This window comes from Serinus canaria, chromosome 3 (genome assembly GCF_022539315.1).
Source record: "Serinus canaria isolate serCan28SL12 chromosome 3, serCan2020, whole genome shotgun sequence".
Lineage (NCBI taxonomy): Eukaryota > Metazoa > Chordata > Aves > Passeriformes > Fringillidae > Serinus > Serinus canaria.
Genome location: NC_066316.1, coordinates 62,428,238 through 62,450,512, shown reverse-complemented (window position 1 = coordinate 62,450,512; position 22,275 = coordinate 62,428,238). Strand labels below are relative to the sequence as shown.

General features: G+C 36.2%; 1 protein-coding gene across 1 annotated transcript in view; it reads right to left on the bottom strand.

The window, feature by feature from the left end:
- The window catches only part of TRDN (triadin), a 218,789-nt gene that overhangs the window by 151,733 nt on the left and 44,781 nt on the right, over positions 1 to 22,275 (bottom strand). The window contains exons 4-6 of the mRNA XM_050973020.1: positions 21,786 to 21,812; positions 8,366 to 8,416; positions 2,042 to 2,101 (exon numbers count right to left, since the gene is read on the bottom strand). Of these exons, the coding sequence (XP_050828977.1) occupies positions 2,042 to 2,101; positions 8,366 to 8,416; positions 21,786 to 21,812 (138 nt within the window). The remainder of the gene's footprint in view (positions 1 to 2,041; positions 2,102 to 8,365; positions 8,417 to 21,785; positions 21,813 to 22,275) is intronic.

Genomic DNA, 22,275 nt, shown 5'->3' with positions numbered 1-22,275 from the left:
TGCTATCCACTCGTTCACAGAACATTTTGCTCACTTTTCTTAGGATTTGACACCGTAATGTTCCAGAAAATGAAAAACAAGCATGTGGGTTTTAGAGCACTTCTGAAAGAACAGCTGTGAAAATGCAAGCCTAGCTTAAGTAACTCCTGTGGAGATTTCATTCAAGTTTAGTATAATTCCTTTTGCCTAACAAGAGGAGATAAGAAACTTCTTTTACAGTACCATGAATTCCATATGTAACTGGATACAAAAGAAGAGTGGTAGGCAATATTCAGGCTTCCACATTTTTAAACAATATAGTGATGAAATACTTGAGAATATGGCTGACATCTCACTGCTAAGTGACTGAGACACTTCTAATTAATCTCTGTGTCATTAAATAACTTTCTTAAACTTCATCCCAGAAGCTGATTATAGATTAGAATAAGATGCTATTTATACTCTCCATTATCTTGATCTTGAAAAGGTAATGTATTTAATGTAGAAAATAAACAGCAAAAATACATGGATGAGTCTCTAGAGTCTTTCAGTCACTCTATAATGAAATGGATCTTAGAAAGACACACATTCATAGTCTTAGTTTTGAAGTTTAATGTACAGTCTGAAAGTAATGTTTATTAGCACTGTGAACACAGAGAATCTATTCACGGTAGTGTTTCTGTAGCAGTTATCAATAGTTCACTACATAAAACAAATAGTTCACTTCAAGAAAAAATACCACTAGGTAGACAGAATATTGATAGGATTTATGGAAAGCTAAGGCAGTATAATTGTCTTTTTTTTTTTCACTGGCTGAGTTTGGCTGAGATAATCTTTTTCTTGTTCTAAGAAACTTAATAAAACATTAAATATTGTTCTCCTGTGAAATTAAGTTGAAGAGTTCCACAGATTTTCCACATTATAGCAAAAGTCTTAAAGATAAATTCATGTTTTAATATGGGACATTATTGATTTTTCTTTGTCATTTTTCCAAACCCCAGAAAAAATTTCCCATGTTATCACCATTCTATTTTCTACTAATAAATATTCATTCTAAGAGACACCTCAATTTATATGCCTGCCATTAACTTCTAAAATCATTCTTGTTAGCTCAAGGCACTTTGAATTGCTTATATGAAATGGAAAAGCTCCAATCAGAGACTGTTAGAAAGGCCTAGTCAAGCACAGCTTTCAGGAGGTTCTCCTTCACTTGAGTTCTTGGCCTGAACAAGTCTGCTGTGGCTGGATATTTGGTCTTCCCTTTTCTTTTTTTGGTAATTTATTATGATCATTGGCCTGTTTGCTCTTCCGGAATGTTTTTCTTCCTCCAGCCCAAGGCTTCATTAGCCATAGGTTAGTGCAAAGGACATGTTCTCAGAAGAATCAACTGTTTTGACAAGTAGGTGCACTCCACCAGAATTCCATTTTGCTAAAATATCCTGACAAAAGGTAAACTAGATGGTGGCTATTGTAACCCAGAGCTAACTCATGAGTTGTGGGTGGAGGGTAAGCAGTATCCTGATTCTGACTCCAACAAAGATCTGTTATTTGTTGTTGGCACATACCACCAGCAAATTATTAAATTCTCTCTAAAACCTCTCCCCAGTGTCTCTGAAATTAATCTGGAGGAATTTATTTTTCCTTTTTTTCTCTTTATTTTAAGCAGATTTCCAAAGCAGAATGTCTACATGGACCATTTCCTGTATGTTATAATTTACTAATTACATTTTGGTGCAAAAAATATTCTCAAGGGCAAATAAAATGTTTGGATTTATTCAAGAAGAATAAAAAGGACACAATATGTGTTCTAGGTACTTTTTACATAACTTACTAGTACAGTAAAGACCTATTAATTAATATCTGAATGTAATTTCAGCTTTTCTGTAGAGTGATGAATTCAAATTGTTTTCAAAATCCTCATTCTCCTTCCAGCTGGCTTTCACAACACCTCCTCCATCCTTAAACATTATTTGGATCTACAAGAACAGTCTAAGAGTCAATAGATAAGACTATTTTGAATCACTGATAAAAAGGCAAGGAATATCAAAAGCTAAATACATACCCTTTGGGGGTTCCTTCCTCTCAATTTTTTCTTGTTTTTCAGGTTTGTCTCTGTGTGTTGCTACAAAAAATAAACAAATAAATAAACCCCAGCTCACAATAAATCTGTCATCTAGATGTATTAAGCACACTTATTATCTCATGAAAATGATCAAGGAAAAGCATTAGTAAACCCAAATAATGGATTTGAGGTCTGAGTCACAGGTACTTGATGATGTAAAGACCTTCTGAATGTCAACATTTAATTCCAGGTCCAAGAGAAATATTTTTCTTGAATAAGTCTTCAGATATCAGACTATATTTTTCTGAAAGAAGTGATTATTCAGCAACCTCAATCTAATCTGTCCTTTCTCTTTTGGTCCCATTACACAACCACCCTGACTCTTAGATTTCTGACAGAGGAAATTATTTTCAGCCCTTGACAGCACTGCTTTCTATTCTTAACAAAGAACCGGCCAGCATATTGCTTTCTATGCTATTTTTTTCTTTATTTTGAGCTGTCACTTCCCTCACAGGATGGATTAAAGAGAAAACATCTCTTTTAATCAGAGTGTAACCTCAGGATGAGCAGCTGTTCAAAACACAACCAACTCCATGTCCTGCAAGAGGCAGGCAAACATGAGTCCTCAGAGACTCTCTGGCCCACCTAGGTCTCAGACCATGTTATGGAGTGGTTCAATCCCATGTACTAATGATTTTATTCTTAGTAAACCCATACTACTAAAAGATTAGCATTTCATAATTTCAGGGAAATATTGTTTTCTTTTCTGTACCCAGGTTTCTGGGAAAAAGTAAAACAAATTCTGATTAGAAGACGGTGACCTTTATAAACAAGCACATTGTTCTTTTGTATCCATTCATTTCACCAGCTTTGCAGTGAATGCCATTTCACAAAAATGCAAGCACTTTTTTGTTGGCTGAGTGTTTCCACGTTAAAAAGCAGGCTGTAGCCATTAGGAAAAATCATTCAGAACACTCAGTAAATTCATTAGGTCTTGTATGTGTTTGGATTATCCAACATTCATTTTTAGTCATAACAAGTAAATTAGTGTGATAACAAACAGCCATACAGTTGAAAAAGATTGAAGAGAGATATTTTGAAGTCTTTAAAGAATGTGGACAGCAAATTTACACTAAAAAAACAGGCTGTGAAGAAAACAGCAGCACCAGCAATGTATTATTGAATGAATTACAGACTGCAACTCATTAAAATGCTTTAGCAGATCTAGGAGCACACCAAGAAAAAAAACCTTCTCCAATCTGAGTATTTTTGCAGAAATTGTAGCATGCTTTTACATCTTGCATTTGTATTAGCAGATGCTGGCGCTATCCTAAACACTTTTGTCAGTTTTGTCAGGATCAACAGCAGAGTTTTGCAAACAATGTGATGGTCAGTGTGAGTGAAACATGAGCTTCTGCACATTCAGACAAAAGCTCTTGCAGTCTCCATGCCAAAAAATACAGCTGAACTATGCAGAACAGATTGATAATCAGAAAGCTTGTTTTTATCCACAGGGCATCTGACTTTTGTAAGAGAGATTATTGTGGGTTTTTAAAAATTTGAAGTAGTTTTTCCATAGAATTTCCTCATTTCATGATCTGAGAAAAAACCTACACAACAACAGAAAAACAAACCAAAGAACCCAAAAGAAATCAAAACTAACAAAACCCATACCCACACAGCAAACCCTTAAAATGAGCCTTGAATAACACTAACTGAATTGAATGACAGTAGACCTGAAAGTGGACAGAAAAATCTAGTTTAAATTTGTTTCACATCCTCAAAGTGACGCAAAGAGCAAAAATGCAAGGAAATACTAATATTAAAACATGAAGAAGGGATCAGCTGGCCCCTTCTTGAGAAAGAAAAGGAACTTGATGTATCTGGGCAGGGAGCCTGGAATGTGGATAAGCAGAGACCAGGCTGGCATAAGCATAAGCTATTTTTCTCTTCCCAATTATAGGCTGAAGGTGATCTCTGGTTAGTTTGAGAGCCTTATCCTGTGTTTTGATATCCCCATAGCCTCAGAGGTTGCTAATCTCAGATTGTAATGTTTATCATTACCTCTTATGGGCACGGTCGGAGCTGTGGCTTCCCTTACTTGGGAAAGGCAGGTGCTGCCAAAATTTAAAGTGTTCATGTTTCAGGGCTGTGATCACTGGCCATTTTTGACTCTTCAGTCACAAGACCAACAAAATCCACAGAAGCTTTTGTTCTGACAAATTTAAATCTGATGTTTCTTAGCATATTAACTCTCCCCTGAAATATTTTCATGTTCAACTTCATATGTAGTTATAAAAGCTCTGTCATAGAAAATACATCACTGTCTACAGATCATTTCCATATTTTGTAACTTGGATATATTTTTCTTTGTCAAGGGCTTAATACATGCTCTTTCTGAAGCCCAGAATTCTAGGTGCAAGCATTCAATTTTAGAATTAGCCAGGCTGGCCTTATTGCCATGTTTCTGTGAAAAAAAATGAGAGTTGATTGTATTTTATTTTCCATTTAAAAAAAAAGGGAAGAAAGAGCACAAACATAAAAAAATGTTTTAAGATTACTTACGCACTCTTCAGCTGAAAAATGATGAAACTAAAGCTGTTCATTCGACTTGAATTCAACTATTTTATTAGCTTTATGACACCTTTCGTAGTAAAAAGATTGCCTCTTTTATTGCTTTTGCTACTAGGATGCTGGTGACATCCATAAGGAAAAATAGCAACTAGACTTAAAATCAAGTAGATTTATGGCAATTGTGGAAGCTAAAATTTAAAGTAAATTTTCCTGGAGTTACTTGCAAATACCAAAAAGTCATAAGCTCAGACTGAAATGATATTAACACTGGAAAAAATATAACACCCCAACCTAATTTCCACTAACCTAGATTTTGGAAATTGCTGAAACATTTTTGCATGTCTTTGAATGAAAATTCAGCCTGAGGCAAAAAGATGAACATGGGAAATCTCATGCTAAGTGACTGGAGTGTGATAAATTTATAAATAATCTAAAATAGAAGCTTATAATGGAAAATTTTAAGGTAATTTACCAATGCATTCCAAAATTAATATTGCTATCTACTTCACAAAAAAATAAAATAAGAAGCATTGTATGTATGTGAGAGTATTTTCCTAATTTCAATCATCAGAACAGATTTTATTTGCATCAAATTGAAGGCTGTGAAGGGGGATGTGACTTAGTTTTTCTTGGATAAAGTTCTCCAACAAAGACATTTCACCTTCCAAAACAGAAAGTGTGAAAAGAAGAGCTGTAGTAAGGCACAACTTCTGTACCTAAAAGAAGCAAAAATAGTTTCCAGCTGAGTAAGTCTTAAGTCTGCTGCTTAGTACAAAGCCAGGTGATGAGTGCAGTAAGCATGAAGCAGAGATTGCTTGCTCCAGCTAACAGACTAAGTGCTTGTCTACAGAGCAGCACTCTCAGGAAAGTTAAGATAAATGAACTAATACAATGAAGTTAGAGTGCATTAGTCAGAGAGCATTAAATCTCTGCCTGGATGCTTTCATTCGGAAGCAAAGAGACTTTAGATGGCTACAACTTAATTCTTCCTGAAGGAATGCTGAAAAAAAAGGGGTTGGTCTGGAGAGGGGCACAGACTCCCAGGTCCAAATACATAATATAAGGGAACTACAGCTGTGCTGCCATCTGTACCATGTTCTCCAGTTTAAAGTTAATGCAGGAGTAGTTGTAGCTGTACCTTGAGAAATCGGGCAAGACAGATTTGTCTGTGTATGAAATATGACTTTTAATTTATTAACTTGGTGAAATTATGTGGGTTTCTAGAACACCAGGATTTGTAGGATCTAGCTCTATTTATCTATTTAGCTGCCTCAAATACTTTGTCTTCCAGCTACAGCAAATTAACCATCATTACATTGTTTTCTTCCATACCTCAGCCCAATAGCAATGTATTAGTGAAGTGATTTTGGGAAATGTCATACAGTAAATAAACATTTTCCCATTCCTTCTCAATGCCTGTTTTAATTAGAGCTATTTCCCAGAATTGCAGGGCAATTCACTTCACTGGTGAGATCAGTTTTCCATAAAAATCAGAAATTGTCATTGGACCTTCTGTATAAACATGTACTTTTATCTCAATATTTTTTACTGTTTTTCTTACTTTTTGCCAAAATAATGTGTAATTAACTCTTATTGGTAGTCATAGTAATAACAATTATATCACCTATTTCTTACGCAGACTCCAGAAGCAACTCAAAGTCCTGCAAAATCTGTCTAGAACACAACATCTAGATACTCAGGAGAGTTGTGTACAGAAAGATAATCAATCCCTTGTACCCCTGCTGGCTGATCAAGCTCCTGGTCATGCAGTCCAGGTGCCACTGCATTCATGAAATTACTAATACCTCAAATACCAAATTGGAAAGCCCCTAATTTGTAGTGAACTTGTCCTTATGTGTACATGCTATCATGAAATAATTTGATTTCAGGGCTCTTAAGCATGACCAATGGCTTTGTGAAATTATTTCTCAGAGTATTTCTTCTTTCCAGGATTAAATTTATTACAATAATTGAAATAGATATTATTGCTACTAGTTTATCAAAATATTTAATTAAAAGCAAATTTTAGGACACCAGTTTGCCCAGCTCTCAATACTGTTTAAATCTTTTAATTTCAGTCACTTCCATCTGGGATTTTTATTCATTATAACTGTTCCTCATATTTCACTTCAATCTTTCAAAAATGAGGCTTATAGACTGAACTCCCTTGTAAACTGTGGGAGTTGTACTCAGAGGATTTGACTATTTAAAAAAAATACAATTAAATTACTTTTTAAACTCTAGTGCTCCCACATGTTGGGCAGAAGGCAAAAATATTTTTCCATTTCTTACTATTAAAAATATTAATTTTACTTCTGGATTTTTTGTCTGTTAAAAACAATAAAAGACTGTCTTTGTGCATATTTCCTGAAGGTACTTTAGAAGGTAACAGTAAAATTCCCCAAGGATTCATGCTTTTATCACACTGTAGACAGGGGTCAGACAGAAGTTTTCTTGTCATTGTTCCTTCTATGTACAAGTTGCATTGTTGGTATAAAACATGAAAACAAAATAGAGAAAAAAAACATTTATTTTGTGCTTCAGCAACTGATTGTATAACTAGAGACTACATTATCAGGCACATAAATAATGGGATTTAACTAATGACACCTGAACACTTGTTTTTCCTGGCAACTTATAGTTTCTTTGTAATAATTTCTGCAATGTTGTTATTATTTTGTGTAAAGAAATGCACTTTTGTGTAGATGAAATGTCACACAAGAGGCTGTTTTGGTCAAGATTGCAACATCATTTGTGTTTTACGATTACTTTTCTTGAAAAAACCTTAACTGGAATCCTTGCTAATGGATCTGAGTTCATTATTGCCTGGCTTGCCCCCTGGTATCCTAAAAAATTCATTTTGATAGAACATGACTTATTAAGTAGTTTGGAAACAGTTTTAGTCAGTTCAGATGACTCTGATTAGCACAGAACTGTACCTGAAAAACACTATAAAAACATTTTACAGAGGTGTAAAATACTATAAAACCACACTAAGAATACACATAGAGATGAATACAATTGCATGAGGGAGGGTGTATGTGTACACACAATATTTTTAATAAGTCTCCTTCTTTCTTTCTCCTGCCACTATCAAGCTGAGCACTGGTGTGTTAGAGGGATGCTCATGAAGTTTTATGTGGCCAAGCCTTTATGGAGGAACTCTGTTAGGCAAAAAACCCCTTCAGATATCCCAGAAGACACCTTTGTTTATATGACCTCTGAAAACCAGTCCAAACCAGTTCCTCTGTGCATTTTTGGAAAGTGAAAGTTATAGGAGATTAAACAGTCTGAAAAAGAGCAGGTTCTTAAAATGGAAGTTTTCTTATCTCTGATACACACCTGGCTCACTCTTAGCTACGACTTCCTAAGTTGGATGGCACCCACTGGCCTATAAATTTACTTTTTTCCTTGCCCAACACACTTCATGCCTTTTGCACCAGAGGAAGTTCATCAGCTTTCTAGCACTTTTACTAGAAAAAAGATTTCCGGAAAAGTTTGGGCAGAAGAATCTTATTACGAATGTGCATTTTCAATCTAGCTACACAAGCATAAAATGACATTTTTTTTGCTAATGCTAAGGTATATATGAATTTTTGATCATTTGCAGTCTGTGCCAGCTGATTTTTGAATGTTTCTGTGATACAACAGCAGCAGTTAACCAAGTTAACAAACAAAAATTATGTAGTTTACAAAGACACTGGATGTTACACAAATATATGTGGGCAAACAGACAAAAAAATCAGTTACCCTTCGTTGGTGTTCGTTTTTCAGGTCTCTCTGCTTTCTGTTTTTGAATTTCTGGAAAAAAATGCAATGGAGATTTGTCAATATTAAAATAACTTTCACACAAAAAATATCAAATGTATTCTCATATTAAAAAAGAATTTAAAAGTGCTTAAAATATTATGGCTGCACCATGGTTTTTCACCTGCATAGTCAGAGTTACATACAATATAGTTCAATTTTATATATACACATAGTCAATACATATGGATAAAAATCACAATATTAAATGTCTTTAATAATTATTCTGTTTTTAATTGAGCCATACAACTGCTTTTAAAGGCAAGAATAACTTTTGCTTTTCTGTAACAGCTATACAGTAACACGTGTTGGTCATGATTCAGAAAAACATTATTTGCTAAACATTTTTTGTATTTATCTTGAGTTGTTTACCAAGATTAATATTTTATGTTTTCCAAATCACCTTTGGAAGGAAAAAATGGTCTTTTCACTACATTTTCTAAAATTTTTAAAGCTCACATACTGAATTGGTATCTACAAAAGGTAGACTCAATGCTCTATACAAACTGCAAAGACAAAAAAGTTCCCAAGCTAGGGATTGTCTCAGAGAATGACTCATTTTGATCATGCTGTACACCAAAATCTGAGAACTGTCTTCTTAGAGGAGGAAAGGGTACAGTATTTATCTGCCTTTGTTATGCCATCCCTTTTGAGCAAATTTTTTTCAGCTGTAATACTGATATTAAATTTTGGCTATATACCTCCATATAAATCTTTTTTCTATTGTCCTTATTGTGTCAAAACCAGGATAACATAAAAAAAGATAAAATGCTGAATTTTTGAAAAAGCAAACCAGAATTGAATCAAATGCGCATAGCCCTCTTTGCCCACAGTTGTAGAAATTTAAAGAGCATTTATTTTAGCTGTGCAATGAAGTCATTAAGTCCATACAGAGTGCCTGGGTTACATATTGTGCACATATTTCCTGCAGAAGGAAACCGCTCTAAAATACTGTATGAAATTTGTTTTTGACAAAAGCAAATGCAAATCTCACTAGACTCTGTGGGAGATGACTTCTTGTGTTTCAGTGTTACCTGTGGTCTGCAGGGTCTAAATAACAAGAACACTGACCCCAAAATTAATCCAACAGAGGAAAAGCTATTTATATTGCACCTCAAGTCTAAGAATCTACTCTAATATCTGTTGAAGACAACTGAAATATTTCACTTTACAAACTTAGTAATTTTCTCAGGATACACATTGCCAAAGAAATGTAGTTGAAAATGGAATTTTCCCTCCCCAGATGTTTACATAAGCCCTTGAAAATAATGCAGAATGTTTTTATTGTATAGTATTTGGTATCTGAAATAATTATTGTGTGTAGTTTGCAAAAACATAGCTATTCTATGGCATCAGGCCATGTTGTCTTCAGACAGAGAGAGAATATTGTTTCACTGAGATAAAGAGTAACAAAGGGTAAAATACATCACTGTTAACCACTAATGTATGGAAACATAACTAAGCTAATTATATGATGTCATTGGGCTAAAAGAAGTTTTTGTTCAGTTCTCATCTTGCTCTTTTCAGCCTGGGTGGCAGTTCATTTGTAGTTCTATAAAACCCAAAGAGTGAGAATAGGAAGAAATATACTCCACTGATTTACTGTGTTTCAGCTGAGCCTGGATTATTTTTCTTTCAAATATGTGAGGATATTTTATTTCTGTCAACTGAGAAAATCCTGTTGCTGGATTTTCAAACTCTTTCCACTTGTTTTGCCTTCATAGCTACATGGTCGACTTTAGGTAGCATAAGTGGTAGGAATGGTGCAAGACAGTAACAGATGGAATACTGCTCCCTAATTCTGGGCACATCTGAGCATTTTTCCGTGCCACTGCCTTCAAACACTGACTCAGGGGACTGAAAGGAAGCTGAGTCACTTCCTCTGCATTGCAACGTTCAGTGGAGACATATCTCACCCAGTTCAAGAGGTCACCCTACACACTGAGATGAATATGAATAAATCATATTCTTCAGGCAGAGCCACACAGACATATAGTCCTTGCTTGCTTTAAAATGCCTCAGCTCTGCTGCATTTCTACTATATATTATGTGTCTCACTACAGAGAAAAGGCCTATTTTTCTTGAAAAAAAATAAGTATAAAATAAGAATAAATCCTTGATATTAAAAAAAAGTTTTAAAATTACTTTTGATTTAGGGAAATTACAGCTAGTTTGGAAAATATGTATGGAGCAATGGATCTAGAGCTGGTTATTTAAATCAGGCTCACACTGTATCAGTAGTGAAGCTTGCTTCAAACAAATATTCCAGTAAGTTGCACAAAAAAATACCTTTTCAGACAGCCACACTAAGAATCTCATCTAATTTTCTGCTACAATTAGGATACCACACATCACAAAGAAAACATACACAAATTCCTAGAAGTGAAGTATATCTTCTTAACACACAAGTATGTGCATATATGCATTTACACACTGCAAAGTGTCCCATCATTAAGGTCTCTTCACAAACTTCCCATTACAGTCTGAACCATCATTAAAAAGTGCAGCCTGGATCACATCAATTCTGACACATTACATCCCAAATTTTCCCAGTACAAATAAATCTAGTCTTCATATAAGCTAAACTGAATCAATTTACAAAACAGAAAATAGCAACTATTTGTTAACTTCGAAGTATTTAAAATCAGGAAACAGATTATTGGAGATTTTTTGTTGTTGTTTTATGAGTGTTCTAATACTCTGTGCTTCATCTTTTATGACAAATAGCTTTAATTTTGTAGTAATCACATTATATCTTATTGCTGAGTTGACAAAGTGGTTGTAATATCATAGAGGACTTACATGGCCAGTTTAAAGCATGTAATTCATCTCTATCAGTGTGACACATGGTTAATAAATCCTAAATATTACGAATTCATGTTTAGAAAAATGACAGAATCAAGCAGCAGCAAGGATAATCTTTGTCACCACAGCAACCATTCTTTATGAGGTGACAGCACGGTTTATTAAATTATTGTAAGGGAGTATGTATTTTAAAAGCTGTATTTCATTGTTTGTTTTCTTAAATTATTAGGCAGACATGGAAAAATATCTTTCCCCTTATGTTGCTTGGGTTTTGAATAGATAAGTATTTCCTTAAATATGGATACTGCTTGATGCTAATTTCTCTAGACCCCAGGTCTTGTGCAGACATAGAGAACATGCAGGGTGATTATTTTAAACAGGTCCAAGAAGGAAAGCTAGGAATCCTCTCACTGACCATTTCAAGATGCTGAAAGGACACACACACGACTATATTGCTGTCAGGCTAATTTATCTTTGTCCTGTTGACCCAAAACAGACCTTACCAGTCAGCTGAGGATCAGTATTGCAGGAAGTTTTACTGGAAATCCCTGCTGAGCAAGAGGGTCTGGGCAGCAGCTTCCCCACCCCTCACCCGGCTAATTTTCATTAACAGCAGTTGACAGTGTCTACTGAGAGCACTGCACTGGCTGTGCACTCTGGCTCCAGGAAGATCAGGATGGGAGAAAATAAATTCAGCCCCTTGAATTTGTTTGAACTAAAGGGTCAGCACTGTGCAGGTTTACATCAGTGTGAATGAAGAGCACAGCTCCTCATACTAGGGCATAAGGAGATTCTCCTGGCTCCTGGTTCCCTTCTTTGTCTGCCTTTGTGTTTCTGATTTTGATTTTTTGTTATGCCCTTTTTTATAACATAGTAAAATGGGTAGCATTAGTCTCAGCTGTTTTAATTTTTTTTGTGTTAGAATAGCATCCATGAGCCTTAGCCTACATGAATTACTTTAGGTACCACATGGAGCTATAACATGATATAAATATCTCATTTCTGTAACACAGGAGTTCAAACTTAAGAGAGATGCATTTCTTCTCCTACTGAGAAAGCACAGCCTTGCATCTTGCTTCATTAGAGAATAAAATGGTGAGTAGCATTCTCATATTGTTGAAATAGCACCTACACCTCACCCTCTGCTGAGTTTCCATCTTACAGATGAAATATACCTTTAAAAAAATCCCCAAAACCATATTAAAAATGTCCAGGATATAAGAGACAGCGAGGAAAAAAAGAGTCTCCATTTGAAACACAAGAATGTTTTACCCAAGATAACCCAGAAAGTCAGCCAAGGAACTGGGGATTTTCCTCTGAACCCGACATTTAACATTACCCTCCATGCTTAAAGCCAACCCGTTTGTACTTAAATACTGCAGTGAAGAAAGAATGTAGTTCTAATATATCTAGTGTTTTAAAGGTATAATTAAGCAGATGGAATTTTCTTTGAAATGAGAACAGATTTTTTCCCTAACAAATTTTACCAGCTGGTCATCTTTCTCATCAGCTGTTCCAGGTAACACAGCGATTTACACCTTCAGTGCTTTGACATTCTCTCTCTTACAACTATCTCAACATGAAAAGGAAAATTAGTCCAAATCAGAGTCTGGTGAGCCAGAGGTTAATAATTTGCTTTAGAGCAGTTAAAATCCTTACAGCTATTGCCAGAAATTCAGTGGGGCTCTATCCTTGCTAGTTTATCAGGACTAATTGGTAGCAGGCAGCTGATTATCCTGAAGAGTTGGTGGAAACTGATACTGAGGGCAAGGCTAGAGTGAGTGGTGTTAAGAGCTTTAGAAGATGGGAGAGATGTCATTTCTAATGTGTTTTTAGATGTTGTCTGTGTGAAGAATTAAAGTCTACTCTCTTGCTGTTGGTATCCTCAGGAGAAATTTGGAATTGTGCAGCTGATGTCTATTTTTAATCTAGATAGTGCCAGCTGGTGAGGGTGACAGTTATCCTTGCGGGGCTAGGAGGAGAAGAAAGGAAGCTGTGCATGAGAGCAACTTCTATCTGACTGCTGATACATCAAGTAGCTGTGCTCTACAGGCAAAACACCCACAGCAAAACCAAAAATCACCTTGCAACAGGAAAAAAGTGCAGGGAAAAATAAACAAACAAACAAATAATCAACCAACCAAAAACCAAAGCAAAACAAAAAAACCCAAACAAACAAAAATTAAAAAAACAACAAAAAAACCTCAAACCCAAGAAACAAAAAAACAAAAAAAAAAAAAAAAAAAAAAAAAAAAAGCAAGCAGGAAATAATTGATTGGGGAATTAAACTGGTGCATTTTTTTATTGTGTCCATGTCCAGGAACCAAAGGCAGTGTAACAGAAGACCTTAATTACCAGCATTCAGTGTTGGAAAGCCTGAATGACATACATGGCTTATCCTGGTGACTTCCCTACCAGCTGGCCAGTAGCACAGTATTATCCCCAGTGTTCTGTTAGATCTTGCCCTGTTCTGGGGACCCAAAGCAACTTCAGGCTGGGGTACAGCATAACTTTTCCTGAAGCCATGTCTTGTAAATGTTCTTGAAAATGCAGCAGGGGACAAATTGCTCTTATCAATGAAAATGCTGAACAGTTTGTGCGCTCATCCACAGCATGAGGAACCAGATCACAGTGCCTGCTAAATATGATTTTAGAATTTTTTATCCAGCTCTTTGGAAATTGCAATTACATGTTAGAGTGAGAATGAAGGTTTCTTCTTTGGGAAGGGAAGGGAAGGGAAGGGAAGGGAAGGGAAGGGAAGGGAAGGGAAGGGAAGGGAAGGGAAGGGAAGGGAAGGGAAGGGAAGGGAAGGGAAGGGAAGGGAAGGGAAGGGAAGGGAAGGGAAGGGACGGGAAGGGAAGGGAAGGGCAGGGAAGGGAAGGGAAGGGAAGGGAAGGGACGGGAAGGGAAGGGAAGGGAAGGGAAGGGAAGGGAAGGGAAGGAAGGGAAGGGAAGGGAAGGGAAGGGAAGGGAAGGGAAGGGCCATGTCAAATTCCATTTGTCTTGTTAAACTGAGGATTCCCTTCCTTTCCCTTCTCTTCCCAAATATTTTTTTAATTATTATTATTTCTAATTTTTTTTTATTCTGGTAAGGTTTACATTTGAAACAGAAAAGCAATATCTTATCAGAAAAGTTTTTACAGAGAGGGAGGTACTTGCAATTATCTTTGACTAATTTTCCTGTAAGTGTGACTGGCATTCTTCATGAAGACCATATGCAGGTATTATGATGGATTTTTAATGACTGGGCTTTTGAAAGAACTGAAAGTAAAAGATATTAAAAGTTTTCAATCCTATAAATTTTAACATAAAATTAAGCTTTATTCTTAATATATATAAAGATGTTAATGTTGTGTTTTTCATTCCCAGACAGCAGTCCTGTACCTTTAGGTTCTAAAATCAGAAAAAGGAATTTTACTTGCACTTTGATTAAAACTAAGAACCAAAAAACAAATCAGAGATAGAGCCACGTGATCAAAACCAGTGGAACATAAAATTGTCTTGACATGCTTCTCCTTATGGATGCCAGTCTGCAAGGTGTTACTGGTCCAGTGGTAAATTATATTTTTCATAGCAAATTTTATCAGTCTGCATTTAATTGAGTGTAATTTTTTAAAGAAAAAAAATGTAGGCAAGGCTTGTAGACCTCTTAGACCAAAATTATATATACAACTATACCTAAAATCTCTAATTTTGATTAGCACCAAGGAAATGTTTTTCCATCCAAATCTATTTAATTGTTGTTTGGTCGGGTCTTTTGGTTTTTTCTCTTTGTTTTTGAAAGGTGTTAAAAATACAATAAAAAGAGATCACAGACTCAGTTACTCTACCAAGATTTCAAAAACATGAACTCTGCAGATTCTACCTTACTGTATCAGTCTGTAAATAGTCAGTCCTTGGCAAATTCAATCACATTGGATCCCATCAATTTTATTTTAGGGGCTTGGCATGCAGAAGAGAGAAGTTTCTGTGGGTCATGAGCATGGGCTCCAATTGCTACATCCTCTCCTTGGCACAGCAGCAGCTGTGCAGGGATCTGAGTTCACTCAGAAATATACAAGGCCCCCAGCTTTGATGCTGCGGCTTTAACTGAGTTTTGGAAGAGTTGTTTATTTTCCAGGTCAGGCACAGCAGACTCCAGCCAGTGGGGGACTGCTTAATACCCTGTCCTCTCAGTGAGACCATCCCCAGAGCTCCATTACTGGGAACAAATTAAGATTTCCATGAAGATTGCATGGATATCTTCACTAAAGGTTTTCCCTGATTTAAGAGGATACCTTCAACAGCTGCAAACCTCTCTTCTAACACTTCTGTCCAGGGTCTCTACAAGCTGTGCAGCCCACAATTCTCTCTTTTTCTTTTAAAATATAGTTGATAAGTTTGAATTGAAAAGTTTCAGCTCAAGCTGAAAACAAATCACTATTCTGCAAAAGGCAAAAGAACTATAATTGAACATCCCTGTACCCTTGTGGTATATTGCCTTTTTTCATCTGTGTAATATGGAAAATATTTTCTTTCTTTTATAAAATGCTATTTTATGGTGGATATGCAATTGCTGTACTGATCAATGTAAGTAAAACCAGATGAAATTGTTAAAAGAACATTAATAACAGAAATGGATGCCATGAAAATGAAAAATGAAATAAAAAACCTGAAAAACAAACCATGTCTGGAAAAGCACTTTAACATCTGAGAACTGAACCAATCAATGATTTCCATCTTTTAACACAGAGAGTACTTTACACAAAGATATGTAAAATGCTTTATAGTTAAATGTAGCCTAGGGAAACAGCAAAAGCCTTTTAGTGAGATCTTTAATAGCAACTCATATACAGAGGAGTGAACATTACCATGCAGCAACATAAAAGAAACTGAATTCAGAAGGCATTATCAGTACAAAGAGGTATATACTTTAGGGATGAATGGAACTGTCTAATTATTTTTTAAGATGTCTATATGACAACTACACTGCTAACACAATTTTCAGGTTTCATTTATGGTATTCTGAATTTATTGTCCCTAGCTCATTTCCAAACTGTCTGTAGCCTTGGGTTCACCAGAAGCTGTAGATGGATTACAGCCATGCAAACACTGTGTCCCTTCACTGGGGAAAATGCTTGGGGTATGGAGAGATCTCTTGGGAAATTGAAACTATGTTTTTAATAGTTCTGATATACTTCCTGAGCATTTGCACTGGTCACTCTAGGGCAGCAATAAGGACTTCTGTCCCATCCACTGAGTCATCTGAGCTTTTGGTCTAATCCTATATTCTTAGGTACTTTAATAGTAAAAAACAGTCCGACATGCATGATAAATTGTAGGACTAATACCTTCTTTATTTGATTACTGCACCAAAAAAAAAACATGCAGGAAATTGTCTGGTCTGAGAACCTTTCCTTTTGGGAGCACTTTGTTTGTTAGCACAAATCAATACCCAGGCCTGAACAAGCCAGTAGATTGTGATGAATAAATTCTGACAAGCCTAACCTTGGGGATGCAGAAGGGGTTAATAGAGGGAGCTACACCTTGGCCAGAGCTGCTGAGGGTGAGTCAGTGTAACTGACAATCCCCTTAGAAGCTGACATATCTTTTAAGAGCATGATGTGTCTTCAGCTTATTAATAACCAGCCTAATACTCTGACAGTGATACTCTCATTTGAACTGAGGACAGATGGATAAGGTGCTTTGCCAAAAAGTTTATTTGTCTTGTACAAAATTTCTTGAGACCTTTAACAGAAATTTCTAGTCTGTGTTGGCTTTTTGTCGTAATTTATGATTTTTTAATCACATTTCCTAAGAAAAAAGTCAAATACATATTTTTCTGTCTCACATATAGACTAACTCACAGAAAATTAGAGATCTATTTCTACCTGAAGGGAATGTTTCTTTTTATTGTCAGTAAGAATAATCTAATGCCAATTATAAAAGTTTTTGGTAATACAGAGATGAATAATTGTCACAATGGTGCTTTATTTCTTTCTCTGCTTTTGAACTGAATAGTATTTATTGAATTAAAATTATTTTCAATTTAATAAAGACCTTTTTAGGAATGGTTCTCAGTGTTGAAATGTTTGTACTTCTTTGCTATTTATACATCTTTGTTTCCAAATTTGTGTTTTGTCAACTCTTTTTCCAAACTCTCAACTGAGGCCAGAAGGGCCCACAAAAACAAACAAACAAACAAACAAACAAAACACCCTCCACTTTCTTTTTATAGCAATAATTTATAATAAAAACATACAGGCATGCAGCTCTCAAATAATAGATTGTGCCTCTAACGGTGAAACTAACCCTGAAAAACTGCATAAGATTATCAGTCATAACTATTATTATTATAGAAAAAAATGAAACTAAAAGCAAATTAGGCCTGAAAGAATTGTACCTCTCTGCCATTTGTGAAAATGCCCTATAGTTTTTGTATGTTGAGAATATGCATTGTTAAAGACTGCAAAATCCCCTCCAGCATAATCTTTCTCTATGTCCACTGAAGAATACTGTTTTCCAGACAATATTAAATGTTCATTCTTTTCCAATTATTGAAGATAAATATTAGTGATAAGACTTGGACTGGCAAAAATAATTGCAATAAAAAAAGGTGCTTGAAAGATATTTTCATATCTTCAAAGGATTCTGAAACTGATATTAATCCCATTGCCTGTGGAAGCCCATTGTCATTACTTGTACTTCTATTATCTTTGCTTTTAATTTAGATCTCTAGGAAAGTGATCTTTGCTTTCTTTGGGATCATAATTATGATTAGACTTTTCCTCTTTCATGGCTAGACAATGTCCTTGCCATACCCCTTGAATTTTTTCCAATATACAATTGTACTGTGATATCAGCAATCTTTTTTTTCCAGTTACTATATTACATTATAAAGTAAATTTTATGCAAACATTTTAGCCTTCAAAAAAGCTGCTAGAGTGAAGGCTTGTCCATTCACTAAAAACAGACACAGAGATTTTTCAAAAATTCTCATTCTGTTCATGAATAACACAATAACTTTGAGTCAGATCCAATACAAACACCTAAATATCAGGCACAGCAACCATAGTGCACATTTCCAGAGTGAAATTTGAGAGAGGTTTTCCATAAAAATATGAAAAAATGTCAGTTTGTTCATATTCTGGAGACAACAAAATCTCACTGGTATTTTTTTTCTTGTTTAGAATGTTGAAATGCCACTTAAAGAATGTTCAGTGTCACCTAAAGAAGGATCTTTCATAAAGCTATAGATGAAATTGCTGCAGAGAGTAGAAGGGATTTTGATGCAGAAATGGCCCTTACAAGTAGGAAGGTAAAATTCCATAACCAAAAGCTTTGCTTCTAATTTCATGAATCAAACTAATGTTTTGGCACCCAAAAAACCCCAGATCTATTTGTATAGATGGTCCTCTTATGGGTCCAGCCCTAACAGCAGCAACATGAAAAGAATCACCAATTCTGTGTCTTATTTTGTTTGGTTTGGTTTTAGAAAGCTTTTCTTCTGGAAGTCTAATCTCTGGACCATGTAAATGACAGCACAAATTAGTTGAGAAAAGCTCCTTGGAGGGATCTGCACCTTGAGCTCAGGGGAACAGACTGTGATGATTGTGAGAGTGCTACCTGCAGGAGCTCACCTGAGCCCTCAGCTCACCTCCCAGGGCTCTGCCTTCTGCTCTCACGACCTTCAGTGCTGGGAGAGAATTTCACTGTGCCCAAGGAGAAAGGCTGTTCAACAGACTACACCACAGAGCTCTCAGAAAGCTTCAGTTTAGCCTTAGACCCCAGCAATGAAGCTCCTTGATGTTTATTCAGTTTTAAGTGAAGTCTGAAGAGGCACAGGAACAACTGAGGGGCTGAGAGGCGTCAGTCACTGAGGGGACACGTGCGGGACTCTGCGCTGGCATTTCCAAGGGACTCGTGGCTTCAGGCCACAAATGTTGTATTTCTGTAGCTCAGTAAAAGAAGTGACAAAATCAAGTATAAACAAGACCAGATCCTGGCTGCCAGGATGAAATGGAGACCTCCAGTCACCTGGAGATGGTAAGTTATTTGAGGATGTTGCAATGTGAAAGCTTGTGGCAATACTCATGACAGAAAGGGGCACTATCTTCAGCAGGCACAGTCAGGAGAAAGTGCTGTGCAGGGACACAAGCATGGGAATGCTTGTACTCTAAAAGACAGAGGGAGAACCTTGAGCACACACTCAGGAAGTGGAAAAGCCCACTCAAAATTTTGTTTTACTGTTCAGGAAGGTGAAGCTTTTTTGAATTTGGGCTTTTTCACATCTGTGTGGCTGCATTATCCTGTAAGGTACCAGATCAGGAGAAACCACCAGGTTCTTGTCCATTTCCTTTATACCAATGATAGAAGACCCTCTCAGGATTCATGTCCAGAACCAGGAGCTTTGAATAGTGAGGAAACATTCCCAGCTGGCAGTTAGATACTCAGCTCTTTGGATGGAGCGATTTTAGGTCCAAACAATCTACATACAATAACTTCCAGTTGCTTACAATTTAAGCAGCCTTGAGTTTGTTTAGATGGCTTGTCTGAATTCTGTTTCTACATCTTTCTGCCCCAATCCAATGGGTAAGGCCTATGTCACTGATTGCTTTAGCATATTCACTGTTTAATTTGTGGTTTTGCAATCCTTCTGTACTGTCCTCCCCCCGTCTATAGAGTGGCACAAGCCCCTCATTTTGTATCTTGTGTTTCTAAAACTAGTTCCCTTATTGTTATTCAGTTCAGTTAAGTGATGGTTTTTCTGTTTGTTACCGACAGCTCCCTGACAAGTTTAAACCCCCCCCACCCCTTCCCAGTTGTTAACCCCCCTTATCCCTACCCTTTTCCCCAGAACCCTCCTTACTTCTCCTTCCATTAAGTGTCATTCCCTCCTCAAACCTGCCCTTCCCTGTAGAAACTTCCTTGCCAGTTTTGTATCCTTCTAAACCCCATTAGTTTACTTAAGCCATTCTTCTCCCTTGAAATCCTCCATTGGTTTGCACGCTGTATTCCCCGCCTTGTGTTCCACCCCCAGTTCTCTGGATTAGTTAAGGAGTGTATCCTCCCCTGAGACCTCCCCTGTTTATAAACTGGCCTCTGCCCTCCGTTCAGGGTCCTGGGATCCTGGACTCAGGGAGTTTTGCCATGGAATAAAGCTACCCCAGTTCCACCCCAGGGCCTGTGCTGCTGCCTTTTTGTTCCTGAGCCAAACCTCCACTGCGTAGCCGGGATTCTGCAGAGCCTTGAAAGGGGAGTCTGTCCCGCCCTTGTTATCCCCTAGCTGGGGCTTAGCACCCAACTGATTCCCAGAGAAGGGATTGCAATGCTGAGCGTGGTGCTGTCCATAGTGATTTTATGGATTATGCCTTCCTAGCCATGAAGTGATAGCACTGAGAGCCTGGCCCCTGCACCGGCCTCTTGGGAGAAGACGCATTCCACCCGTGTACATCCTTGCCAACAATGTGCTACAGCTCTGTGCACCTTCCTCAAAATTAAAAACACACCTTTCTCTATGGGAAATGAGACAAGACTGATGGTTTTACAGTTCTTACAGATGAAGTAAAGGGAGGGAATCTTTTCTTACACTAAGTTTTCCTAACATGAGGAGTCGTCAATAGAAAGAATACTGCTCCTTGTCTTCAAGTCTATTAATTCCTTGGAGTACAGGTTGAGATTGACAGATTATTTCATTAAGTAGAAGCCTGATCCTGTTCCATTTAACTTCAGAGAAAACTGGATTGTAATGTCAGAAGCAACTGGGGTGCTAGATCCTTCAATATGGGCGTTTACCCCTTGAGAAGTTGATGGATGCAAATTCAGTTTACATAGGGCTGCTTACACATCCTGCTATTCTCGAGCTTTGCTAAATATGGAGAAAAAACATGCCCTAGTTTTGAAAAGATTTACATTCTATCATCAGTAATTCCAGCCTTCTAATACATTTGCATTTTGATTTAATAGAAGTTGAATATAAGTTTTATGTTTCAGCAAAACAATTTCAATATCCATAAAGATTATAACATAATTTGCTTCCTTCACTAGTCTGCTTTAAAAATTCAATGATAACTAAGTAATTTTTTCTGAAGATTAGGACACAGTCCTTTCTTTAGAGGCCTGTGTTGGCTTCAGGTAAAATTCTTGACACTACCTCATCATTATTTCTCACTAAATATACTTTCCATATTATTATTCCTGAATTTTATTTCTATTCAAACATTCATATAACTCCTTTGCATTAACAGAAGTCCCACAACAATGACAAGGGTTTAAATAACATTTCTGTAATTCTATTTTTATGTTAAAATTTTTCACATTTTCTCTAATAATTAAATAATAAAGAATAATGAATAGCAAATTAATAATGAAATAGTAAAGAATTCTTAAAAATTCTTACCGCAAACGGCTCAGTAAATATTATTTTTTATGTTTTAAATTTAGGAGGTTTGCTGGAGCACAACTGAAAATGCTAGGAGACTGCCATGTAACTATTGTCAGAGTTTATATTACAGATATACAGTTAATTCTTTAAAAGATTACAAAATATTTTCCCTCTATTATTAAGCAACTGACCAACCTTTTCTCAGAGAAGGTTCCACTTCACCTAAACCAAAAGAAAAAACAGGTATCAGAGAAAAGATTAAAAAAAACCTAAACCAACAAAACCCAAACCAAACCAAACCAAACCAAACCAAACCAAACCAAAACAAAACAAAACAAAACCAACAAAAAACCCAAAACCAAAACCAAAACAACTCACAAAAAAAAAACAAAACCAAAAAACAACACATTTTTTTAATGTTGGCTCATTTTATTTAAAAAATTTTTTTTCTTCTTCTTTATATGCTAAATGACAAGCATCTATTCTGAGATTTTGAATTTTTCATTAAAAATCTAACTTGCTATACAGTTTGGGGTAGATAAATTCAAGGTTCAGTAGTAACTTAGGAAATATCCAAATCTCTATTTGTGCTTCTGAATATTAACTTGTGACTACAATAAAAGATTTGCTTCACTTTATGTGTGTTTCCACATTGTAAGGAAAGGCTCACTGGTTCTTTTTAAAT